We start from the raw sequence: 27,468 nt of genomic DNA on the forward strand, positions 1-27,468 counted from the left end.
TTTACAGGATAAACACAGATGTAAAGCAAAGAAAATAGTTGATTGGTTACAGTTGTACAGTTGCCTTATTTGGTCTATCTCATTGGAAAGCTTCTAAGTCACTGAACTTATGTACTGTTTTTATTTAATATAGGCATTTACAAAAAGTTGCTGAGGTTTTGCCTCTGTAAACCAAGCAAGGTTAAGGTCACTTATGAGACCTAATTGGCTTTGTCTGCAATGGGATTCTTCAGGCCTGGTCTCTATTTTCATTTACTTTAACAATCCCTATTTCTAAATAGGTCATACTTACAGGTACTGGGGGTTAGGACTTAAATTTCTTTTGGGGGGACACAACCCAACCTATAACACACTTTCTGATCCCAATTCTTGAGGGGCAGCTCTCAGACTGACCTACTTCTCTCTGCCATTGGCCCATTATTGATCTCTCCCAAAAAATCAATAAGGGGTCAATGGCAGAGAGAAGGAGGGATCCTGTTCTGCAGAATCCTTCTCTGCAAATCCCTGTCTGTGGGAAGGCAGCAGAGTTCACCCTGGAAAGACAGAAGAGTTCAATTCTTTCTAGCTGCGTAACACAACACAAGTCACTTTATCTCAGCAAGCTTTTATTTCCTCATCTATAAGATGGGATCATAGGTTTGCTGACAGAAGCCAGTGAGATAAAGCAAAGAAGTACTTGGCTAGGACATGGTAAGTGCTTAACAAATTATGGATGTTATTATTTATTCCTTTTGAGTCAAGGAGAGGATGGGTCAGTGATTCCTAACCCTGAATGCACCTTAGAATCATCTGAGGGAACTTTTTAAAAACAGGCCCCAATACAGATTCTGACTCAATTGGTCCAGGATGGAGTCCAGGCACTAATATTTTTAGAAGCTCCCTGGTTTAATATGCAGCCAGGGTTGAGAACTGCTAGAATAGATGACAGGATTGAAAACACGAATGGAAAGTCTCAATGCGGTGGAAAGTCAGAGGCTGATTTATAGTTACTTAAAAAGATAGCCCATGTCATGGGGGATGCATGACGGCGAGAGCCAGAGACAGCTCTTGGAAAACCTGTGAGTTAGGTGACCTAGTTTTCAGAGCCACTGCTTGCTTTGTGGTCTCCCTGTGACATTTTCTCCTGGCCTCCCTGATGAGGAAACATCCCCCACTGACATAGTGCTCTGGGCTTTCCTTCCCACAGCAAAACCCCATCCACTTGCTCGCCCTCCAAACCCAGGTCCATCCTCTCCCCAGCTCCAGCTCCAGGGTTGGGAAGCAAATCCTCAGTTACTAAGAATAACAGTTTGACGCACTTCCCTTCCCAGGGACATCTGCCTTTTAATGGTGGACATGACAGAACTCAAGAATCCTCCAGTGAGGAAGGTCTGGATGCTGAAGAGTAGACATGTAGCATGGAGACGGCTGAGTTTTTTATGCCCTACTAGGTGGGAACTGACTGCTTGGACAGAACATGGCTCCTAAGGCCCCTGCACTGTGGCCTGGAGAGCTTTTAGTTCACAGAGTAACTCTCTCCTTCCATCCCCAGCACCAAACCCTTTTCATGCATAAATGTGGACTCTGGAAGTGGCTGTTCTGGCAGCTGCAAGAGGGGCCAGGCTAGCTTTCGCCAGTTCTGGGCACTTCTAGAGATGGCTCTTGGTTCTCAGGCCCTCGGCTGAGTGACGGGGCAGCTGTCAGCAGCTCCCTCTCCTCTCCTCTTTCTGCAGCTGCTCTGATTCTTCATCAGCAGGCTGAGCTTCTCCAAGCCTCAGTTTCCCACAGTGCCACCTCATCCCCTTCTCATCAGACCCTTGCCACCCGTGCTCTTCATGGTCCTGAGTCTCTTTAGTCCTCATGAGAGAAGGCCAGTGACTTTTCCTTAAGTGAGTGAATGAGTAATATAAATAAAATTGTAAGTAAATAGAAGCAATTTTTAATGACAAAACTGTTTAAATTCTCTTAATTTATTATCCTGAAGAGATTAGGAATGTCCATTTGCTTTTTGGATGAATTAATAAAAGTATAGCAACTAAAGCAAAGAACATGAGAATCCTCTTGATCTAGATATGCTGTGTTTGAAATAATGTGCTTGGTGCTTTCCACTTCTTACTATTTATTTATTTAGTAGAGACAAGGTCTTGCTTAGTTGCCCACGCTGGTCTTGAATTCCTGGGCTCAAGGGATCTTCCCGCCTTGGCCTTTCAAATGCTCATTATAGGCATGAACCATTGTGCTCGACCCCATTTCTATTTTAATCAAGAATATGTCAAAAGAGAGTAGCCGAGATAGCATTCTCTTAAAGCAGGGTGTTGTATCTTCATCTGGCAATAGCTGACTTGGTTAACTTTGATTTAATTTTGGCTTTTGGGGAGCCAGAGGAAAAAGAAGTAAAGCTGAGGATGGTGAAATACCGTTGCTATACCCAGAAACACTGCACCTGATTCCCGCTCAGTGTTTCCTAGGAGACCAACTGCCTTCTGCTGCTGGTATCCGGAAAGGGAAATGAGTTACCTTAAGTGGGCCCAAGTGGGGAAGTATTAACTGTACACCTAGAAAGCAAGAGCTGTCATGAAAGCCCTGAATGGGTTCCCACTGCTATTTCAGACAAAACTCATGCAGTTAAGCCTGAATTTCCTGGCAAGCTCAAGGGTAGGTTTTTCCAAAAGGCTTTTCAGACTGCAAATGCACAGCCTTTTCATGTCTAATCACGAAAGCAAGCCGCTGGACACATGCTCTCTGTTCTCAGCTAGTTGTGTATGTTTTCTTCACACTTCAACAGAAACGTGCCAAGGTGTGACATTTACCAATCCCGCCAACTGGAAACTGTGCACACAGATCCGTCTTGCCTGTGGTGTGGGAAAGTGATGAATGGGGGCTGTTCTGCCGGGGGAGGAGGGCTGCTGTCACTCTGGCATGCCTACAGCCTTATTTATTACACACCAAACTATAAAACCACTCCGCCGCTGCAGCTCTCAGCTCCAGTCCTGGCATCCACCCGAGGAGACCACGCTCCTGGAGGGAGCCTTGCTGTCTTCTCAGGGAGGCTCTGAGGCTCTGTTGAGAATCATGCTTTGGAGGCAGCTCGTCTATTGGCAACTTCTGGCTTTGTTTTTCCTCCCTTTTTGCCTGTGTCAAGATGAATACATGGAGGTGAGCGGAAGAGCTAACAAAGTGGTGGCGAGAATAGTGCAAAGCCACCAGCAGACTGGCCGTAGCGGCTCCAGGAGGGAGAAAGTGAGAGAGCGGAGCCATCCTAAAACTGGGACTGTGGATAATAACACTTCTACAGACCTAAAATCCCTGAGACCAGATGAGCTACCGCACCCCGAGGTAGATGACCTAGCCCAGATCACCCCATTCTGGGGCCAGGTACTCAGAATTCTCTTTTAAGGATTTGTGTGAAAGCTTAATGAGTTTTGTTTTTGCTGTTGCTGTGGTTGTTGCTGCTGTTGTTCTTTTTTTGGCTAAGATTATTAGAATCAATGAATGCTTTAGAGATGTTCGCTAAGCTGCTTGTGGATCTCTTCCTGGATTGCTCTGGGGTACAAGAGAGACTGTCAGTCTCTGTTAGAAAATCAGCAGATGTGATGGGATAAAGAGTGGCCATAGCATCACCTCATCAGAAAGGGGAGCCAGCTTCCTGCTATGCTGGGACTTGATTTCTTTCTTGCTCTGTTGGTCTGGAAAGGAGTGCTGACCCATGAAGACAGATGGGTTGCGGTAGATAATCATTTGTTGTTTGTAAGAGAACTGGACTTTCTTAATCCCTTCCAGCAGGGAGAAGCTGCCCTTTGAGTTTGTCAAAAGCAATCAGAATTTTTTATACTTTGATCTGTGAGTATACTGTGACATTTCTTGTCAGTCTTGTTTATTTGATTTATAGCATTCTGGGTTGTTAAGCCTCCCTGTTCAGCTTGTTTTAAAAAGAATTAAAGAGTTAAATAAAAAATAAACTGTATATTTAAAATGCAAACATTATAGCATGATTTGATGCCTGATAATCACAGAGGACTTGATTTATTTCTCAGGTTATAAATTCAGCATTTAAGGAAATATCTTTAACTCTTGGTAGTGTAAGAGTGAGTCAAGATTTCAGTATCATGAATTACAAATTGGCGAAACTCAATGTAATTTAAAATATTAAATACCGGGAGAGACTCTGATATGTTGAAAACAGATGGAGGGAGTGAGGAGAGTTACTTTGAGTTATATGATATTTGAACACATGGGTTTTTACTACAAGAATTGGCTGCTTTAATGCATTAAATAGGACCTGAAGAATTTCATGTAGTTGAAATCTAAATCCTTTTCACCATGGATTGAGAAGTTTGGGTGGGTTGTTTGGTTATGTATCAGGAACAAAGATCACATACAGAATCAGTTGTAGATCTGAAACTAACCCAGAACTTCTAAACTGACCACACAATGTAGTTGCCCAAACCATTCTGTGGGGGCTGTATCAAGAGAACATTGCTTCTTTGAGGAGCCACGGAAGAAGTGATATTCTTTCAATGTGATCTTATCTTTTGAAAGCCACTTTTAGGCATTGCCTATTCATCTGACAATCTTTTGGCTAAAGGGTGATTTGTGTGTGGGGTTTTTGTTTTGTTTTGTTTTTGTTTTGTAGTGAAGATATTTTCACTTGTGTCCAAGACTTGATCTGGACACCATTTCATAGATGGTATCCTTCCTGGACATGACAGTGTGATTCCCCAGAGGCAGCAGAAGGAAGTTAAAGGTTATCTTTGGTCATTATGTCCTGACAACCAACACCCAGCAGGCCACTGAAATCCCGATCACATTTCTCCTTCACTCTACCTTCTAGAATCCTGAAGTATTTTCAAACAAACCACCAACAGGAGATAGTGAGGATATTTAGAGTTTTCAGTACATCCCCTCTACCAGTGGCTATGGAGATACAGATTGAATTTAGAATTCTGCTATGTTCTTCCTTCTTTCCCTACTTCCCCTGTCCCTCTCCTTTCATTTAATTCACTTTTCCTTTTATTCATTTAGTTGCCAAGCATTTCTTGTGCTTCTATTTTGTGCCAAACTTTAAAAGGGGGGGCCAGGGATATATAAAGATAAATATGCCTGAGCTCCCATGTCCAAACCATCCTGAAGGGCTCTAGTAGAAATAATTTTTTGTTAATTAAATTAAGTTTGATTAAATGCCATGTGTTAAATAAAGTCAGTACATAAAAGGCAGCCGAGCGAAAGTGTTAAAGTACTGATGGTCTTTGAGTTGGATCTTAAAAGATGAGATTAAAAGAATGACTATCCACAGCAAATTAGGAAGAAAATAAAAGTGCTGCAGCAGAGACTGGAGGGCTGTGAGGACTTGGCTGTGGCTGAAGCTCCGGGGTTAGGGAGGCAGGGGTGGGGGGTGGGGGGATGGGACATTACACAATTTTAGTGTCAGGCCAAGAAGGATTCTGCTATCTGGTTTAGGAGCTTAGGTTTTGCTTTGCTAGCAAGATTTTGTTTGTTCATAGCAGGACAGTGAGATAATCAGATTGTGCTCTGGAGAGATGCTCTGACTGTGGGTTCATGGTGGAGTACAATGGCCAGAGATCTGGGGTGAGCAGACCTGGACTCTTTTCCTGGTATTTTCTTCTCTGCAGCCTCTTTGTCATGTACCTTTATCAATCTCCTCTCCTTCTCCTGGATACCCATTTCTCTCTCCTCCCACTTCCCTTCCTCTTCTTTCTTTTCCCTTTTTTTTTGGGGGGGGTGTTAAAAAAAGGAGCTATGACTCTTCTTTCTAGAAGTCACTTACAAGTAGTAGAGTTCAATTCTGCATCACTGCCCCTAGGCCTCCGTCTACAAAATTGATGGAGCCTGTCTTTCTCCCATGAGGCAAATTTACATGACTTCTGCATATAAATTTGACCTGCTTTTGGGAAAGCGGCTTATAAACTTAAGGAGATCATAAATAGCAACTACGTACATGTAATTTTTCCCTTACCTAGGAGAAAACTTCTGAATTAACACATACCGTCCAACTTGTTCTAAGAGTTCCATCAAAAGACTCACAAGCATTGTTACATTCAACTGAACTTCGAAAGACAAGGCCAAAGGGAGGAACATGTAATGTGATGTTGCTGAAGTGTTCTCACGAGGCTCCTGACTAGTAGCAACCAAAAGTCTCTCACTGTTTTGGTGACAGCTCTGTGCCCTCGAGGTGCCCTCAAGTAGCTTGGTCTTGCACTTCCAATCCAAGTTAGCTCTAGCATTGAGCAACCTCATCTCCTGGAGCTGACTTCTTGTGCCTAGATATTAGACTTTAACAACAACAACAAAAAAATGCAAGACCATTGTAGGGAAAAAGTGGGAAATCTTCTGCTGTTTCATCCTCTGAAGATTCTCTGAAAATTAACTGTCCTAAGGCAGATCAATAGGAGAAAAACACATACAGATTTAGTTAACGGCTTAGCACACGGGAATTGCATGGGAATGCAGTATGCATGCTGACATACCCTTCCATGTAGGGTAGCAGGGAGTTGGGGAATGTAGAAGTAAATGAAGAAGTTCCTCTGAGCCTTGAGGGAGGTGTTGTTACCAGATCCATACAGGTCTGTAGCAACCTCAATTCTTGGCTCCTCGATTCCATTGAGGGTAGTAAGGTGGAAGGAGAGACCAAAGCAAGTTTTAGAACAGGAATGAAAGTTCGTTAAAGAGCTTTAGAGCAAGAACAAAAGGAAGGCAAGTATACCCAGAAGAGGGCCGAATGAGCAACTTGAAAGACAAGTGCATGATTTGATCTTTTGACTTAGGGTTTTTTACGTTAGCATTCTTCTGGGATCTTGTGTTGCTTCTCCCTTGATTCTTCCCTTGGGGTGGGTTGTCCACATGGGCAGTGGCCTGCCAGTACTTACTTGGGAGATGAGCATGTGCAGTGTGTTCACTGGAGTTGTAAGCATGTTCACTTGAGGTACTCTTCCCTTACCAGTCAAATGCTCCTAGGAGGTCATTTGCCAGTTACATTCTGCCATTTTGCCTCTTAATGCACTTGCTTGAACCCACTTGCCCAACTCCTGACCTCTTATTGGGAAGCTGCTGATCACCAGTTTCAGGTTTTTTCTATCTATAGGGAGACTGGCTTTCCCTGGCACTGGGTGCAACCAATTATTATTTTAGAGTGACAGTTAAAAACCACTTGACCATCACCTGATGATCACCTGACATTCCTGGTCAGGTAGAGCCCTCCCTTGTCCTGTTTATGTCTGAGTAGCTACCTGCTTTAACAGTGTCAGGAAGGGAAGGGAAATTTACTGTGAACAGAGGTTGTCTTAAAGCTTCCCAGATTATGTCTCCTAGTTGCCTTCAGGAAATAGGGAAAAGCCTGTCTGAGCCTTGTGATGACTCCCAGTCTCTTCTCTTCTCCAGTGGTTGATCTTTCCTGGTTATTTGATAGATTCCTAAGGAGGAGTTCTTAAGACAATTGCATTTCTTCTGGAAAGAAGCTTCCTTAGTCAAATTTCCTTATTTGAAATTCCAAACAGAATCTCTCCAGGCGCTTCTGGAAAGAGGATCAGAGAGACTGGGAGGCAGGGGAAGGGCAGAGAGAGACCTTGGATCTGAGGCTTTCTTTCCTTCCTTTCTCTCTCTGTCCCTGTCTCTGTCTCTGTCTCTCTCTCTCTCTCTCTCTCTCTCGCTTTCCCGCAAGCCAGTTATCCCTGTGGTAGCTCTTCCAATACCTCTTTCTTAAAATCCGAAAAGTCAGAAGAATCATGAGGGCCCCTCTCTTATGACCTGCATTCGTACTGAAAATCAAGATCAAGCGAGCTTTTGTCCTGCTCCATGGACCCTTTCTTCCTCCCTGAGCTCACCTTATCTTCGTGGCTTATTTCTGAAGCCTTCCATTTCCAAAGCACTCAACACACTGAAGCATGTTGTTTTGAAGAGTCATTTTCCGTGCCCCAACACCACCTCATCCAATCCTTTGATTTAATAGCCAAAAACAAAGCAAGCAAAAAAAGATGTCTGGAGAACAGTGACTTCTCTAAGGTCACGCAGCAGCATGATGGAAATTCTGGTTTCAGTCCAGTGGGTGTTTCAACATTCCTAAGCATCTCAGTATTTCCATTCCATTCCTACATCAGTGGTTCCACTTGAGGATTTTCCCTTCTTCTCCTCCATTCTCCATCCTTAAAATTCATCATTGGCAGAGCCCTGAATTTTCTGAGGTTTAAAAGGCTGAATTTCACATTAGCAAAACCATGGCAGGAAATATGGAATCCTTAGTTCTCAGATTACAGTTTTGGATGAGAAGGTGGGGCGTGCCGTGGTGTCTTTGACTTTTCAAGTGTCCTGAAATCCCTCAGATAAAATCCCTGAGATGAAATCGCTCATCTCAAACCCATGGCTTTAGTTGATTTTTCTTCCCCTACCAATTTGACAGAAGGTTTTCGTAGACTCTAGTTCTTGTCCAGGTTGGAGCCTGGTAGACTGAAGACAAGACTAGAGTTAGCTCTAAGTCACAGCTCCTGATCAGACAAGACTTGAGTTCTGAGCTGTTGCAGGAGAGTGCTTGTGCTTCAGATACTGTTCAGTGTTTTCCCTGAATAGCTTTGTGGCTTTGTGGAAAATTTTAGGAAAAAGTGGTGAGAGAGTGAGACCAAAATCCAAGCCCATTTTTGATTAAAGAAAAAAAAAAAAGGTCTACATGTTTAACTGTGTGAAGTTTTGACCTAGTTTTCTGCTTAAAGTTTTAGTGATAATGCAACTTGAATTTTAAATTCTTTTTTCCTCTCTCTGTGCCTCCTTTTTCTTTCTCTTCTTCCCTGGCCTCCTTTCTCTCCTTTATTTCATTTTTTTCATGAATCTCTTAGCAACAACATGCTGTTTTCAAAAGACCATTGAATTATAATTGATGTCTAGGAACATTTCCACGAGTATTTTGTATGACACAATTAAAAGGCAAGTTGCCAATTTAGATGAGAGTTCAAATTTCATACACAACTTTAACTCTTCTGCAGTCAACGTCCACTAGATCTTTAGCCCTTTGACAGAAAGCACAAATTTTAGAAATTTATCTTTGTATAAATAAGCATTTTACTGTGTCATATTTGAGCATATTTAGTACCCATTAAGTGCTTATTAAATATCAATTCAAACCCTGAGATAATAATTTCACATTCTTTTTTTTTTTTTTTTTTTGAAANAAACTGAGTCTCGCTTTTGTCACCCAGGCTGGAGTACAGTGATGCCATTTCAGTTCACTGCAACCTCTGCCCCCTGGGTTCAAGTGATTCTCCTGGCTCAGCCTCCCAAGTAGCTGGAATTATAGGCATGCACCACCATGCCCAGGTAATTTTTATATTTTTAGCAGAGACGGGGTTTCACTATGTTGGTCAGGCTGGTCTCCAACTCCTGACCTCAGGTGATCCACCTGCCTTGGCCTCCCAAAGTGCTGGGATTATAGGCATGAGCCATGATGCCCAGCCAACCAATCATTTCACATTTTAAAGTGGAATGTGTAAAACAGAAATCATGTTAGTCGATTTACTTGTAAAGTTAAAGTTGTTTTAAGATGTAGATAATTAATAAAAATGTATTAGACTTATAGTTAATAGCAATGTATTGTATTCCTGAAAATTGCTAAGAGCAGATTTTAAGTGTTCTCTCCACAAAAAGGTAAATTATTTACAAAAAATATATATCTATACATATATATCTACAAAAAATATAAGCTAATATGTTTATTAGCTCAATTTGGTATTTACAATGTGCACTTATTTTACAACAACATGTTATACATGATAAATATATACAATCTGTAGTTGTCAGTTAAATAAATAAATTTATTGGACTAAAGAATATTTTATTCATTTTCTAAGACAATTTAAGTGTGCTGTAGCTGTTTGAAAACCTAGTGTTATTATTCAGAATTTCTAAGAACTTTTGATCTAGCTCTTAACCCAGTATCACAAATATAGTAAGCACAGTAAGAATTTAATAACAGTGTTTGAAGTGGATAATTCTTGTAATTTGAGGGTTATATACTCAATTTAGCTACATCTGGGCTATGGCAGCTTGGAAAGAGAAGAGGCTTCCAAATCTACTTCTGAAGGAGTTTCTTCCTTTGCTGCTATCGTAGCAGCAGGAAAACACTTTCCAGAATATGACCCAATTTCCCACCCTGACCCACCTGCCTTTTCAAAGAGCATCTTCCTCTGTTGGCTTTCTTATTTCCTTTTCCTTTGATCATCAACTCACCTTAGCTGCTCCCTGGCCTTTTACCATTGATATCTCCACCCCATCCCATCTTTTCTGATCTTGTTGTGGATTGCAGTTAAGCTTACCTAAGGGCCAAGGCCAGAGGAAATTTAAAAATCCTAATTGCTCACAAGTGCCTTTTTTTCTGAAGCTTCTCTTTCTATCTTTTTAGTCTCCACAAACCGGAGGAATGGCCCCAGACTGCAGTAAGTGTTGTCATGGAGACTACAGCTTTCGAGGCTACCAAGGGCCCCCTGGGCCACCGGGCCCTCCTGGCATTCCAGGTAAGGATGAGCAAGACATGCTGTCAATCTAATTGCAGCCCAAGCTAAAGTAGGAGCAAAGGGCAAACCTAAATAATTTGGGATCACTTGTGTGTCATCCAAAGGATTCACTAGACTTGTGGCACGCTGAAGTACCAGGTTCATAGGTTGGAGGCTCCTCACCAGGATTGAGTCTGAAACTACCTGATCATAGTCTTCATTCCAGTATATCTCCCACAGCATGCTTTAAGAAGGGCAGAGCAGAGCCGAAAGCTTACTGGTCTGGGCTACAGTCATTTCCATGCCAGTCATTGAGCTGTGTGTCCTTCTGTGTGACTCTAGGTGCAGCTAAGTGCTTCTTGTTCCAGTCTCAGGGTCTCTCCATGTTCAGCTGTCTCTCAGTTGACTCCTGTCACTCTCAGGCTCATGGAAACATTTTTAGGCTCCAGCACCACGTAGTGGCATGGGGAATGCTTTGGAGCTACATCAGACCCTGCTAGACCAACAGTTCGGTCATCTGTACTGTGCTGATGGTGCCAGGAACAGGGTGGGGGTGCCATGAGCCTGTTGGTGCCCTGGGTCAGCCCAGGAAAGGGTAGCTCACGTCCCCTCAATCTGGGGCTCCCAAACCTATCTTGGGTTCTATTGTCTTCATCCTCAGGTTAATCCCAAGGGTATGGCCATCTCAGGGTATGGCCAAAGTCCACTGGCTCTTTTGTGACTTACTCTCATTGATGTTAATATTTATCAAATGTTGTTTCATTTTTTTTTTTCTACTTTTGAGTAGCTTCTTGCACAAAACCAAATTTACAGTAAGAACATCCTATGTTAAACTTTACATTTACTGGCTTGGAACCTATGTCATTGGCCATCAAGGACAGCAGCCACCAGGTGCAATGATGTAGGGTAGGGGCTATTTTGACCCTCAGAAAATCTTCTCAGGGCTTAACTCTTCTGGGGTTATAGGAAAGGCTGGCCTTCGTTAAATGTTTTCCAACCAGGAAATTGCTTTGTCACTGAACACATTAATTTGTAAACACAGTCAAAGTTCATTCATTTGGAAGAGTTATAATCCTGCTATGATAACTGATCAAAGGTAGCATGCAAAATAAACAGCAAAAAAGCCTGAAATTTAGCAAATATTAAAATAAAGAAGAGCTGTAAAAATTGTCTCTTGGTGGCAAAGGGAAGAGCCGAAATTGTTTTCCAACTCTTGCTTTCAAAACCATTGCTGTAATTTTTTTAATGAATGAGTTCACCTTTTCCCCAGTTATAAAAGTGTTATGTGTTTTTTGTAGAAAACTTCAAAGAGACAGAAAAATATATAGAATGACATGAACATTACTCATGTTTCACATTTAGAAAAAAACCACTGTGGATATTTTTCTGTAACGTATTCTAGTCTTTTCTCTATGAATATAATCCATAAATACATATTTTTTCCAAACAAAAATAGCAACATGTTATTTCTATTTACTCATAACTTTTTTTCTGAAACAAGATCTGACTCTTTTGCCCAGGCTGGGGTGAAGTGACACAATCCAGGCTCATTGTAGCCTTGACCTTTTAGACTCAAGAGGTCCTCCTGCCTTAGCCTCCCAAATAGCTGGGACTACAGGTGTGCACCACCACACCTGGATAATTTTTTAATTTCCATTTTTGTAAAGATAGGATCTCACCATGTTGTTCAGGATGATCTCAAACTCTAGGGCTCAAGTGATCCTCCCACCTTGGCTTCCCAAAGTGTTGGGATTACAGGTGTGAGCCACTGTACCTGGCCACTCACAACTTTTTAAAATCTAAAAATATCATGAATATCACTATATCATTAAATGTTTTTCTTCAGCCTTCTTTTTTATGACTATATAACATGGTTTACTGGAATATGCCACGCCTTCCTTGTATTGGTGATTATATAGTTGGTTTCCAATCTTTGCTATTTTAAATGATAATATGATAATCAGTCTTCTATACACAGTTTTTTCTCCAAGACTTGCTTCAAAGGATAAACAGGCTTTGGAGCTTTAGGGTATCTGAGGCTTCTTTCAGAGCCTGGTGCCCCATTTAGATGATGATACCCCTTGGTTCTACTTGGGATTGTTTCGAATGGTCCCCTTTCATAATTGAGTTTGGACAGTTTGTCTACAAATGGATGGTAAGTATGAGCGACTGGGTTTTCTCATGGGATGATGTCTGGTTGTTTAAGGAAACCATGGAAACAATGGTAACAACGGAGCCACTGGTCATGAAGGAGCCAAAGGTGAGAAGGGCGACAAAGGTGACCTGGGGCCTCGAGGGGAGCGGGGGCAGCATGGCCCCAAAGGAGAGAAGGGATACCCGGGGATTCCACCGGAACTTCAGGTAAACCATCCTCGGTACATCTCCTGGTGGCTTCCCAACCTCCCTGGCCACAAGGGGCCAGGAATCAGCACGTTTGAGTGCTTACTCAAGCCTTCCCCAATCTTGAGTAAACCTGAGTTTCAGTTCGTTCATCTACACCATGGGATGTTTGCATAAGGCCTATTCTATCCAAAAGGAGGACTTTGATATTATTCTTAGGGAGGAGAGACATTTATGAAGAGTGAAATCCAAGTTCCTCATAGGACCAAATCCAAGGCATCCGTGAATATAAGCTCATCTCCTATTTTCCCAAATGAGATGTTTGAAGAATGTAATAAGATGTAATAAGGGTTTGGGCCAGCTTGAATATATAAACATTTAAATATATAAATGGGATGATGAAATGTCTAGTTATGATATTTTATTAATGTTGCTATATTTATATATACTAATCTATACTTAAATATCGATATATATTGTTTTCTCTCAACTTGGATTTTGTGGTATAATTTTTATTTGTTTATTTATTGAAACAGAGTCTTGCTCTGTTGCTCAGGCTGGAGTGCAGTGGCACGATCTGTGCTCACTGCAATCTCTGCCTCCTGGTTTTGAGCAATTCTCATGTCTCAGCCTCCCTAATAGCTGGAATTACAGGTGTGTACCACCACACCTGGCTAATTTTTGTATTTCTAATAGAGACGGGATTTTGCCATGTTGGCCAGGCTGGTCTCAGATTCCTGGCCTGAAGTGATCTGCCTGCCTCAGCCTCCCAAAAAAGTGCAGGGATCCACGCTTGGCCTTGTGGTACAATTTTTATTTGAGCTTTTCTTGTCAGAATCTTCTTTAACAATGGAGGATTTTGGTTTTGAATCATCCACTTAATGCTCCAGACCAGATTACATTTATTTCAGCATAAAGTTTAAAAAATCAGTTTACGTATAAGGTTAAAACTGTACATTTTATCCCCAGCTCAAGTTTCCATATGTCTATTCTTTATTTATCTTTTAAATGACCTTTAAAGTTCTTATTGCCAACAACATCTTAAACTGATAAATGTGAGGTTAGATCACAAGAAAAATTACTAACTTTGGGTTATTTTTGGAAGGTAGGGGAGAGCTAATATTTTGAAATGGATCCCCTCTGGGGAACTTCTATCAGCATTGAAAACTAGCATTTAAAAAAATTAAGTTTGTTTCTGGCTAGTGTCTTCCCGAAACAGTAACTTGTGGATAAAAATAAAGTAACTGAGATAAAATCCTGCAACATGAGAGACTTTTGAAGAACTAGACTATAAAGCAATTCTTGTCATTTGAAGAACTAGATATAAAGACTATAAAGAACTAGACTATAAATTGATTCTTGAAAGATCAATTGAGGGGAAACTGTCTTTTATTTTGTGTGTGTATGGTGGTTATTTGACCCTGTATAAGTTCCGTCATTTTTCTGGGTCTTGGTTTTTCAAGTTTAAAATAACTTGAATAGTTAGCGTGTTACTCTCACTGCTTTTTGCGGGCTTTGCAACTTTTAAATAAATGCTGTTTTAGTTTTGTTTTGTGTGTGTGTGCACAGGCTGAAGTGCAGTGGTGTGATCTTGGCTCACTGCAGCCTCCACCCAGGTTCAAGCAATTCTCTTGCCTCAGCCTCTGGAGTAGCTAAGATAAGAGGCACACAATATCACATCTGGCTAATTTTTTTGTATTTTTAGTAGAGATGGGGTTTCACTATGTTGGTCAGGCTCGTCTTGAATTCCTGGCCTCCAGTGATCTGCCTGCCTTGCCTTCCAAAGTGCTGGGATTACAGGTTTGAGCCACCGTGCCCAGCCAAATGCTGTTTCATGATTTCAGCAACCTGGGATCCATGTGCCAGTATAAATTTACAAACAAAAAGGCTAGAGATGCCACTCAGCCAGGTTAAGGTATTTCATGAGACAGAAGATAAATATCTCAAAGCTAAACACTCTAACCTAGAACCTGTGAATGGTAAACCACGGAGAAGAGGCCCTGGAGTAGCCAGTTTGATAGAGAACATTCTGGGCAATTATTAAATTTGCCCCATCAACTATTTTACTCTAAAATCACAATACAACCATTTGAGTCTTAGGCAGATTGTGAAGGAGGGAACTTCACATTCTTTGATGGTTCCAGCAAGTTAAAGAATTTATTAATCTAACTTACACTCAGTTTCAATGACTCATTTGGTCCAAGGATTGACTTTGATCTTCGCAACTCATTCTTCAATGGTGGTTTTAAGCAAAAGCTTTTCTTTTTTTTTAATTTTTATTTTAAGTTCAGGAGTTCATGTGCAGGTTTTTTGCATAGGTAAACTTGTGTCATGGGGATTTGTTGTACAGATTATTTTATTACCAAGTATTAAACCTACTACCCATTGGTTATTTTTCCTAATCCTCTCTCTCCTCCCACCCTCCACCCTCTGATAGGCTCTAGTGTTTGTTGTTCCCCTCTATGTGTCCACGTGTTCTCATCAGTTAGCTCCCACATATATGTGAGAACAGGCGAACATGTGGTGTTTGGTTTTCTGTTCCTGCATTAGTTTGCTAAGGATAATGGCCTCCAGCTCCACCATGTCCCTCTAAGGGACATGATCTCATTCTTTTTTATGACTCGTGGTGTTCCATGGTGTTTATGTACCACATTTTCTTTATCCAGTCTATCATTAATGGGAATTTAGATTGATTTCATGTCTTTGCTATTGTGAATAGTGACAAAAGCTTTTCTTGACAGGTGGAATTGTCCCAAGACTTTAAAAATTATTGTCAACATTTTGTATTTTGAACTTCAGCCCTGTCTTTGGACATTAATAGTACAGAAGTGGTAGCAATAGTAGTAGTAGTGGCAGGAGCAGGAAGAGTAGTTCCCCATTTCCCACTGAAGGGATATAGAAATTTGAGGCTCAAGTTCTAAATGACTTACCAAGTGACAGAATTAAGAGAGGTGGGCCTTAATCTCATATTTTTGGACCCAAGTAGGCAGTTTTATTCCCAAACTCATAGAACCTCTTAGTTGCCACCATGAGTTGGCTTCTTAAATAGATCATCTTCGCTGATCTTTTACTGATTGAGAGAGGCTTTCAAAGTCCCTTAAAAGATTACACATAAAGTATTTGTAACCATTCCCAGGAATGGGTGTGATTATTAAATGACTTCTTGGAATCTCCTATCTCTAAACTTTACAGTTCCAATATGACATTTTTTTTCATCCAAAATCATGCCCAGAAATTTTTGCTGTTCTATATTCAAAAAGATTGCTAATTTTAGTAAACCATTTTTCTATGTTTTAGATAATTGCAAACACTCTTTTACCATTTCAAGGTTATTCACATAATATCTTTTTATTGTTAAAAAAGATTAAAAAACTTCTGGGCAAAAAATAATAAAACATGCCCAGAGATTATTACTATTAACATACAGTTATGTAACTTTTCAGATTTATGCATACTTACATACATGTTACTTTTAAATATGATGGAAACATATATACATATTATTACTTTATTTAATGAATGACAATCTATCCTAAATACCTGTTCATGTAAGTAAATACAATTCTATATCTTTAAAATTAGTATCTCTTTTTTCTGAATATAAAATTAATACATGCTACTTGAAAATTATAAGTGTAATTAAGAAAAGAAAACCTTCCTGTGAAACTTCTACCAAGAAAGACATACTACTAATAATTTCAAAAATATTCTTGCAGATATTTTTCTGAATTTGCTCACACAATAACTCCATCCACACAGATGCAATTAATAAAGTGTGGTAGCAGACCATAATGATCTTGTGTTGTCTACTTTTTGAGTAAACAGTGAATGGAAGATATTTTCTCATTTTATATAGATGCACATTTAGATCAGCATCAAGAATTACCAAAGTGTATTCAAAAAATTAATTTTGTTAGAAATTAATAGGCTGGGCACCATGGCTCATGCCTTTAATCCTAGCACTTTGGGAGGCCAAGGAAGGCAGATCTCTTGAGTCTAGGAGTTTGAGACCAGCCTGGGCAGCGTAGTGAGACCTTGTCTCTATAAAGAAAAAAAGAATTAATAGGCATCTTTTGGGGAAAAAATAATGCAGGGTTTCCAAAATTAAAATGTTCGACTACAGGATTTCTTAGATCCTTGAATTTGCTAACATGCATTTCACAGCTATATGTGGAAAATTTCATCTAAATTTTTCTGGTATTATTTAATGACAGAATTTTAATATTTCAAAAATCATTTGAAAGACAAATAATCTTTGAAACCTATGTTCAAAAATGTTGATATACACTGTCAATCTAACAGCTGCACAGCATTAAAATGTTAGGAATTACCATAATTTATTCATTTCTTTCTCCATAGATTGATGTTTATTTCCAATCTTGCTGTTATATATAATGTTTTAACAAATGAATCTGCATAAAAACTTGACTTCTTTAATATGAATTGCCTATTTACTGACCAATAGTTATTTCCTTAGATTGCGTTCATGGCTTCTCTGGCAACTCACTTCAGCAATCAGAACAGTGGGATTATCTTCAGCAGTGTTGAGACCAACATTGGAAACTTCTTTGATGTCATGACTGGTAGATTTGGGGCACCAGTATCAGGTGAGATGGAAAAATAGATGAAGATTGAGTTAATCAACATAATAAGACAGTGAAGGAAGAAAGGAAAGAGGAGAGGGAGGAAACTGACAAAGGGAGGGAGGGAAAGAAGGATGAAGGGAGTAGGAAATAAAGGAAGACATTTAAGTAGTATTTTTTTCTGATTCGGGTTAAGCCAAACAGCACATATAGATTTCTGTTGGATTTCAAAGTAAACAAATTAGAATCTGAAAAGACAAAAACAGTTTTTAAAATATGGCCATAGTTACTAATATTATTAACTCTGATTTGGACTGAGAAGGACATAGTTACCTCTGATTATAAAAGTCCTTAAAACATAATTCTCAGTTTAAATGTGTCATAACCTTTTCCTCCCCTAGCCACCACCCCAGGGAGTGCTTGATCCTAGTTTTTAATTTAAAAAAATTGAGTAGGTAATACATTTACTTATTTAAAAAGTTGAAAGGGTTTCTTTATGCAAATGAATACAAATATATCTTCTCCTATTTCTGTATAAAAGCTAGGATACTCTACAGTCTGATTGTATCTTGCTTTTAAAAAAACTAACAATATATTTTAGAACTCTTTTCACAGCATTACTTCATCTTCTTTCTTATAGCTGGATATAACAAAGTATATTTTGTGATTCCCTTATTTCTGGACATTGGGTTGTTTCAAGTTTGTTTTTTTTCTTGTTGTTGTTGGTGGTGTTTTTGTTTTTGTTTTTTTCTAGGCAGGGTTTCACTCTGTTGCCCAGCCTGGAGTGTAGTCAGTGGTGCCATCTTGGCTCACTGCAACCTTTGCCACTCCTGCTTCCCAAGCTCAAGCAATCCTACCCACTCAGTCTCCTGAGTAGGTGGCACTACAGACCCAGGCCACCATACCAGGCTAATTTTTGTATTTTTAGTAGAGATGGATTTTACTATGTTGACCAGGCTGGTCTGAAACTTCTGGCCTGAGGTGATCCACCTGCCTCAGCCTCCCAAAGTGCTGGGATTACAGGTGTGAGCCACCATGCCAGTCAGAATATACCATTTTGATATTGATCACTTACAGGTATATATGTAGGCTAAAGTGTTAGAAACATTACCAGTGTAAACATATCCACAATTTTTTTATCAATTTTGCCAAATTGCTCCCTGAAAGCGTTGAACCAATATACTTATATTGTCAAGATATGAAAGCATTTATTTCCTGATAGCCTAATCAGCAAAATGTGCTTTCAAGTTTCTGGACAGTTGTTAAATAGAAAATGCCATTTTACAAACTTTTTACTTTGAATTGATTTTAGACTTATAGGAGAGTTATAAAACTATTATACAAAGTTTTCATATTTTCTTTAACCATCTTCCCCTGTTATTAACATTTTAAATAACCAAAGGGCTATTACTAAAATAAATAAATGAAAGTAGGTACAATACTATGACTAAATTACAGACTTTATTCAGATCTCACCAGGTTTTTCTGATGCCCCCAGTGTTTAGTTCCTTCTATTATCTGGCCTTTTCTACCATGGGTTTGTGCCTTTTGCTCTATAATGATCTTTCATAGAGGTATTTGCTTTATTAGTAGAAATCCATGACTACATTTTTCATCTACTATATGACAATGTTTTTTTCTTAGAGAGTATTGTTAATCCATTAGGGCCATTTTTGCTTTTCTTTTCTACTTTTAGAAATTAACTGATGGTTGAATGAGTTGTATTTTCCTTGACCAGCTATATGATATATTTTCTTGGGAAAGAAAGGATGAGGGCAGTTTCTAGACTGGGTAACTCAATGACTCCCTCCCCTGCTGCGGGGAGACTGATGGATCCTTTTAAGTATGGTCCTGATGTGTGTTTTTCTTGTTCACACTTCCGCTGCCTCTCCAGACTGCACTGGGTCCAGGAAAGCTTCTGAAACCAGCCTTGCACTTCCTAGTTCCCTTGCCTTCAAGAGCCTTTTTTGTTTTTCCTTTTTGCTGGCAGATTTTGAGATTGGCCACTGTAGGTCCTCTTTCCACAGCCTACACTGTATCTAGCAACCATCACCCCAAATACAGCCTTTGCTTCACGGTGAACAAAGGCTGTGTTTGGGGTGATGGTTGTGAACTCAGTTTGTGAACTCAGCCCTGTTCACAGGGGCTTGTTTGCAGCATTGCCCTTCCACGTGGCCCTCACTATCAGAAAGCGCATTTCTCCTGGCACTGTGTAAAACCTGCTGCCACCTGGCCTCCTCAGAACCTGCCCAACCTCGTGTTATCTCCACGTGACTCTGCCTACCCTCAGGGGCATTTGGCAGCACTTACAGGTATTTTGAAGTTCATTGATTTTCTTCCAGACTCCTAGTGTTGCAGAATGTGGATACTTATTTGGTTTTTGTTTTTCAATTCTTTTTGTTTCTCTATATGGTATTCAGAATTAAAAGGAAGAAACATCTGATGGATGCAGTGGTCCTGTCAGATTTTTCACAAATGCTTTTAAGTACACCTTGAATTATTTTTCTACTCAGCTTAAGTCAGAAATGAACCGAGATATGAAATGATAGAAACAATCTTTCAACACACTTTAATGTTAGGAAAATCACCTTTAACATTCTTATGTGATTTTCTGCTCTGAAGGTTTATGTCATAATTTTCTTAAAACTATTCTGTTAAATGCTATCGGTGCCACAGATTATATTAGTGAAATACCTGGTCCACATTTCCTTGGAATTAAATGGCTTTATAATTGAAGCCTAAGTAAAATTTGGTTTTCCGAGCTCTCTTGGGTCAGACGTTCAGTTTCTAGCGATGCAGTCATTTGACCCTCACAGTTTTCTGTTTCAATCTCCACTTTTGCAATAGATTGCAAAAAGACCATTTTCAACTTTGGGAATGAAGAGACAGAGAAGGCTGGTTTTTGAAATTACAGCAACACAAAGACCTGAAAGCCGTAGGGCAAGTGTGTCTTCTCTCGTTTCAGTACCTTCCCTTGCAGAAAAGCCACATGTGGGTATAATACATATTCACTTCGGTATTTCCAACTCCAGGCATTTCATTTATTCACCATCTGGTTTTTTCAGTCTACTCTTTCTAACATGTTTTTGCAATCTATTTTTTATAGTAGTCATCATTTGTAAGAAAAACTAATATATTTTCCTGTCATTTTGATTTCAGCTTTGTCTTCTTGAGGCATTGAAAATTGTGATGTGTATGTGTCTAATATGAAATTTTATAAAATATGAAAAACTAAACACCTATAAACTATTTTTCTTGAGGCTTTTCATTTTATCTGCCTTTCTTTTCATCTGTGGGCTAATCTCCAGGCATATGAATGGGCATGATGAACTTTGAGGCCATTTCCTTTGCTCCCAGAACATTGAATATGCATTCCTGGCACTAGGCAAAGCATCATCATACTTCTTCATTTAATTTGGCTTAGAATCAGGTGAACTGACATGCACCTTTACAGGTTATTTTTCCAACTTACTTGATTGCACCTTTGAGAAAAAAATAGAACTGTCCTTTGCTTTTTTTAAAAAAAGATATTTCTGGATTATGTCTTGAAAAGCCACTAGTTTAAAATGTAACATGGAAATCACTAAGAGCTTGATGACTTATGTTTATTCACCTTTCCAAAATGCACACCCAAATCCCAGATCACTTAGAGTTGGAAAATTTTTCCTTTTGACTTATCTGCTGCTACTGGATTCTTCTTAATCATTCAGTGATAGTATCTTGTGTGCTGGCACTTAGAGTATAATTAGGTCATATTATATTGCTTTCAGTTAAGACCCCTAGGCTCTTATAAGAAAACTAAAATCTTTAAAAATATATGTTGATCTTTTTCAAATGAAGAGGATACAGACTTTTAGTGATAAGGTCCTGTTGCTGAGTCTAAGTTGGGTCTTTCTGTTTATTGTATATGATTTCACCAACATAAAAGGAATAACATGAAAAATTACCAGAACCATGTCTTTAGAATTCATAAACATAAACAGGGTTTCCTTACCTTTAGCTAACTTCTTTGGTGAGTATAATCATCTGTCGTATTATCATAGTTCCTTGTGTTCTTAAGTCAGGAGGCATTGTTGCTCAACCCCAAACCTCTCTGTACCTTGATAACATGAGTCCTGTTATAGATGCAGATGATAGCTAACCTATGCCCAGGAAGACCACCTACTTTGACCTAAGCACTTTGTCAGAGCACAAGGCAGAGAGATACAGCTACAATGAGGTAGGCTCTTTCTCTTAAAGACTTTTAAGTCTTATTCAGGATACACAGTGTACACATTGAGAAAGTTTCAAAATACTTGAAAGCACATGGAAGGGGAGTAGATAAAGGGACATTCCTGCAAATTAAGGCCAAGGAGAGACTCCATCCTACAAAGAATATCAATAAAAGAAATGTGAAGGCATTTGGCAAATCTCCAGATAGCTCCAGATCCTCAATGTATAACATGTTAATATCAACATGGATAAATACCTGCCTTTTTCAGGTGTGTATTTCTTCACCTTCAGCATGATGAAGCATGAGGATGTTGAGGAAGTGTATGTGTACCTTATGCACAACGGCAATACAGTCTTCAGCATGTACAGGTGGGTGGTCTTTCCTATACAGGTCTCCTCCGTTCTGCCATTGTTTGTTCAAGGAACGAGGGAAGCGTGTAGGAGTCAATAGAGCCTGACATGGCCCCTCTCCTAATAAGAGTTCTCATGCACCAATATGGCCACATTATCATCATTACTATTTGGGAAGAAATAAATCTGATGAACTTGAGCATCAGCAGGTTGATAAGAGGCCTTGCATTAGTTACTAGCAGCACTCCCCATAACCAATCATTTGGATTATTTTTATAACTCATGATTTTTCTCCTCTCCCTCTCCCCCTTTTTCTGCTTTCCCATTCTCCCATGCCCTCTGATGTTAGCTCGAAATGTGGCAGAGAGGTAGACAGCCAACACCTTTCTTACAATTAAGTGGGCCGTGAGTTTTCTATCAAAAACCCTCTGGCTGTTATCATTTCCCTGTTATTTTTGATGATGTGTGATAATTGCTGTGTTTGCTTCTGGCACCGAACCTGAGTGGGAAGATGTATTTGAAATGCCAAAAGACATAATGATGAGTTAGGGTAGGTGAAATTGTTGCAACTAAGAGATCCGGTAGCTCTAACATGCTAGAAGTTGATTTTTCTTGACCAGTCCAGGGCAAGAGTTCTAAGTTGGGAAAGAATGGGGATTTGGAGGAAGGATGCAGGTTGAGAGTGGGTTTATTCTTCCTGGTTTTTGAGGAAGCCAGGCTGATGAAAGCAGCTCTGCTATCTATAAAACTGACTTCGAAATTCTCTCTGGTCATTGTCATTGCCAGAGTCAGACGGAGAAAAGTTTGCTGTTGCCAGCTTGTGGAAATATTTATGGATCAGGAATTCTGTTCAGAAAACTTAGTCACATTATTTTCCACCCAGCCAGTGCAAGGGTGGCATGGAAGTGCAGTGCTGATGGAAGAGAGGGAAGGGGATTCTGGTGAACAGCTAGCCTTTTCTGCCCCTCTGGCTTCCAAATATCTGCTGAACTCTTCTTCCTCCACTTAGAATACATGTGTCCCCATCCCTGTCTCTATGGGAGACAGACTGTAAAGCACAAATAATGCATCCAGCTCAAAGCCCTGAATCGGTCAATGAGTAGTCTTTCTCATCAAATGGTTCATTGGCTGTTTTTCTCTTTGGCTCCTGATTCTGTCCTCTAGGAGGGTCTTCTTTATCTGTTTTTCTCCGTGGCACATCTAAAAGGTGAACAGGCCCTCCTTGGAGTCTCTCTCACAGCCCACTTCCTGGTGGTGCGAATTTGAAGGCTGAGTCAAACATCCCAAGCCTCTTAAGTCCAGTTTTGGGTAATCTCATTTCCTCAGAAACTTACTTAACAGGCTTTTACTCTATTTTTTTTTTTTACTCTGTTTTACTCTATTGACTTAGCTGGATTTTGCTTCATTTGTTAAATGCATTAAGTCAAGTGAGTTAACGTGCATTACTGAACTACAATCCATGTACTTTCCTTGACAGTTTTCAGTCTACTGTTCCTTGTCTTCATGCCTTTCTCTCAGTTTAATGGAGTTAACCTGAGGCTTTCTAAAGCAATAGATTTGGGTAGAAAGGCAATATTTTTAAACCATCAGATTGTGCCACAGCTGTGTCTATTTGATTAAATAAGTAGTCTTTTTTTTTTTTAAATTCTACTTTAATTCTGGGATACATGCGCAGAACGTGCAGGTTTGTTACATAGGTATACATGTGCCATGGTGGTTTGCTGCACCTATCAACCCGTCATCTAGGTTTTAAGCCCAGTATTCATTAGGTATTTGTCCTAATGCCCTCCTTCCTTTTTCCCCCAACCCCACAAAAGGCCCTGGTGTGTGATGTTCCCCCCTGCCCCGTGTCCATGCATTCTCATTGTTCAGCTCTCACTTATGAGTGAGAATATGTGGTATTTGGTTTTGTGTTCCTGTGTTAGTTTGCTGAGAATTACGGCTTCCAGCTTCATCCCTGTCCCTGCCAAGGACATGAGCTGATTCTTTTTTATGGCTGCTGAATGAGTAGTCTTAAGGAAAAAACATCAGCTTTATCACTGCTCTTCCAGGTATGAAAACACCTGGTTTTTCTAACCTTGTTAGGCCCCAACCATGTAGACACTGTTTACTTCCTCTACTTCAAACAAGTCAGCTTTTGCCTAAGCTGATATTTTGTAGCAACATCTTTCTAAAAGCAGCAAAGAGTATTTTGGCTTTTTCCGATCGTTTCCCTTTCTTAGCCTGTAGGCATTAGATCTATCTTCCAAGTTATCACGTTTTCCCAAATGTTTTTGCACAGTGTAATATGGATTTCCTGATTTTCCAGACCACGATATTTGTTTCCCCATCGCTCCTTGCCTGACCATGAGCCAGTGAAGCCTATTTTTATTTGGGTTATGGAGCAGTCTCTTTTAGTCCCAAATTCTAGCTTAGTTAGGGAAAGCTAGATTGCTGTAACAAAAACCCAGTGGAATGGGTCATAGTATCACTTTCTTTCCTTCTCATCAAACAGCCCAGAGTTGTTCCAGGTTGGGGTAAGGGAGAGAGAGAGAGCTCTTTTCTACACAGTCTTCAAGAACCCAGTATTCACCATATGGCTTCTAAAATCATTCTTGTCATTGCCATGAACATTCCAGACAGTCATAAGAAGGAGCAGGGAGGGGTGTTTGCGAGAGTGTTACTGGCCAGCTGTAGATGGGGCACATAGGTCATTTCTGCTTACAGGCTGCTTGGAGAACTCAGTCACAGGATTATACCTGTGGGAAGGGGAGAACGGGAGAACAGACTTTGGTGAAAAGCTGGTTGTTCATGGCAAAGACTAAGTAGTTTGTGCCTCTTTTTCTTTCCAGCTATGAAATGAAGGGCAAATCAGACACATCCAGCAACCATGCTGTGCTGAAGCTGGCCAAAGGGGATGAGGTTTGGCTGCGAATGGGCAATGGCGCTCTCCATGGGGACCACCAACGCTTCTCCACCTTTGCAGGATTCCTGCTGTTTGAAACGAAGTAAATACATGACTAGAATAGCCCCACTTTGGGGAAGACTTGTAGCTGAGCTGATATTGTTATGGTCTGAGAAACATTAAAGTTGAGGGTTTTACAGGCTGTATTCAAAAAATTATTCGTTACTATGCTATTCATGCTACAGGTATACACCAATCATGTTGGACAACTCAGGGGCTCAGAAGAATCAACCACAAAATAGCCTTCTCAGATGACCTTGACTAATATACTCAGCATCTTTATCACTCTTTCCTTGGCATCTAAAGGAGAATTCTCCTCTGACACAGGTTGGAAATAATTTTTCCTATCAGAGAAATTATTTGTAAAGAATTATGGCTGCTCTGCTTTTAATTTAATATCAGTTTTCAGGAACTCCTGAAGTCTTGAGTTCATCATTCTTTATAACACTTGAGAGAATAGGATGCAGTGATATTGCTGGGGCAAGAACAGGGGTGCACTTGCCAGGACCTAGGTTCCAGAAACATTCATAAAGCCTAGACTAGGAAGTAACACTTTCACCCAGTGGGTCAATATTCATGAATAAAATACAGTTTTTAAAATAATTCCAGATAGCTTTTAGATAGCAAAAGTATTTACAATGTAGACAAATAATTGGTTCCTCCTTTTTAATAAAAATACTTCTATAATTAAACCTTGAGTTCTAATGGCTTGCATTTTTAGAAATAGAATGTTCTCATGGTCCAAAACTGGGTTTATATGATCTGGCTTATTAGATTCACTCTTTGCCATTTTGTTTCTTGAGTTACAATAGGTCTTTGTCGCTGCGGCCTGCAGAACCAGTTAAGGTGAGCTTAGTTCATATGGGATGAATATTATCACATTCTTTTCTTTTAATTTGGAAATCACCCCCAATATATTTCTACTTTATATACACTATGTCATGTTAAAGGGAATGTAAACTTAATTGTATACATGCAAACTAATGAATATGAAATATAAGAATATTCCATTTAAGAAACACATGAGAAAAGGGTCTTAGTGTTTTATTCAATAAAAAAATAATATGACTTCCTTGTTTACAATACTTAACCAAGATTCACAGAGCAGCTTTTATGTGCCAGGTATTGTAGAAGGTGTCACTTGGTGACACCTTTTGCCTATCCGTCTGCACCCCAAAATCTATTCTCAAAGGACTAAATTTGCCACAAAGATGATATTGATAAGAATGTTCCCAAAGTTCTGAAGACAGTTTCCAAAGATGATACTCCAATTTGGTTTATTTTAGGCAAAGAAGGCATCATGAGAAGATGTCTTTACCCTCATTTTGAATCATATTTAAAATGCACTAGACAGACGCCTATCTGAAACATTTCATATAATGAATTCCCTTTAAAATATTGAGTCTTTAATTTATTATCTATAACAATCTAGATTTCCACATAGGCTCTTAAACCATGGGTTTACTTGCATTGATTATCTCTACAACTAACGGCATAGAGAGCTAATTAGAGCTGCCTTATTAGCTAATTCAGTGCCCTCCATGTTCAGCTTAGCCTTTGACACTTTCCTTTGATCCACAACTATGTTGAAACTCTGAATTCCCATGCAATGCCATTTTAGAGTCAGTAGATTTTAGCTATAATGTGCTTGACCAGTAATGTTTTTGTAATTTTGTATATGTCCCCCACATCACCCACGACTTCGGACATGGGGTCAGGAGGCTGAGGTTTGCTATTAACAAATGTCATAAATATTTCATAGAGGTATGTTGCCAATAGATATTCAAATGTTGTATGTTGGCCAGAGGGATTTTATATCTGAAGAACATACACTATTAATAAATACTTAGAGAAAAATTTTGACCTGGCTTTAAATAAAACTGTGGCAAGAAAAATGTAACAAGCAATATATGGAAATAAACACACTTTTGTTATACTTTCTACACTTGTTTTTAATAAAGTCTAATAGTCATACAATTGTAAATCACTATGGTTAACACAAAGTGAAAATATTTTCATGCAGATGACGTGAACAGCCATGTGAATAGGTGACATGGCACACAGCAGGGTCATGTGACTCCAGAAAACTTCACTTTTCAGTTATTCCATTATTATAAATCCAGCCTTTTAAGACATTGATATTTAGAGGGTTCACAAATAAAATCTGAATATCTCTGACGGAAGAGGTTTTTTATCACACACCTGAAGTCTTTGTAATGTTTATGCTTAAATTCTAAATTTTCGCCTTAGAGACACACAAGGTTTGGTTGTAGGCAACAAGTCTCAGGTGTGAAGGAAATTGATTCACAACAGAGATGGGAAAACGTGAAGATACTTTTCAATGCTTTCACCATTTACCCATGACCAGACTTACACCTGGAAGACTGATTTCACAAGTGTCCCAAAACTGAGATGCTAAAAAGGAAACAGTAAGTAGGTATCATAGGAAATTACATGTATCATCTAATAAACAAACTTGCAAATTCTAAATCTTTTTTTTTTTTGGGACAGAGTTTCACTCTGCTGGAGTACCCAGGCTGGAGTACAGTAGCTCGATCTCAGCTCATTG

At 39.6% G+C, this 27,468-nt stretch overlaps 1 protein-coding gene across 3 annotated transcripts; it reads left to right on the forward strand.

Annotated features, from left to right (window-relative positions):
* The first annotated feature begins 2,816 nt into the window (after positions 1-2,816).
* Positions 2,817-27,077, forward strand: C1QTNF3 (C1q and TNF related 3). Of its 3 annotated transcripts, none has more exons than XM_017548300.2 (6): positions 2,817-3,354; positions 10,379-10,490; positions 12,676-12,830; positions 17,287-17,416; positions 21,874-21,973; positions 24,787-27,077. In XM_017548300.2, exons 1-6 carry the CDS (start codon positions 2,854-2,856, stop codon positions 24,944-24,946), a joined length of 1,158 nt encoding a protein of 385 aa, XP_017403789.2. In that variant the 5' UTR covers positions 2,817-2,853; the 3' UTR covers positions 24,947-27,077. The 3 variants fall into 3 exon arrangements, with proteins under 3 accessions (XP_017403789.2, XP_037601541.1, XP_017403790.2); XM_037745613.1 differs by having other exon boundaries at positions 2,817-3,315; XM_017548301.2 differs by having other exon boundaries at positions 2,822-3,135.
* Positions 27,078-27,468: the final 391 nt, after the last annotated feature.

The sequence above is a fragment of the Cebus imitator genome, unplaced genomic scaffold, assembly GCF_001604975.1.
Source record: "Cebus imitator isolate Cc_AM_T3 unplaced genomic scaffold, Cebus_imitator-1.0 Scaffold205, whole genome shotgun sequence".
Classification (NCBI taxonomy): Eukaryota; Metazoa; Chordata; class Mammalia; order Primates; family Cebidae; genus Cebus; species Cebus imitator.

What these genes read in the sequence shown, in the direction of transcription:
- C1QTNF3 (XM_017548300.2), top strand. Translation starts at nt 2,854, where the DNA reads ATGGGGGCTGTTCTGCCGGGGGAGGAGGGCTGCTGTCACTCTGGCATG. An exon ending in GGATTCCACCGGAACTTCAG is followed by an intron (nt 12,831 to 17,286) that starts GTAAACCATCCT and finishes TTATTTCCTTAG; the next exon opens with ATTGCGTTCATGGCTTCTCT. An exon ending in ATTTGGGGCACCAGTATCAG is followed by an intron (nt 17,417 to 21,873) that starts GTGAGATGGAAA and finishes TGCCTTTTTCAG; the next exon opens with GTGTGTATTTCTTCACCTTC.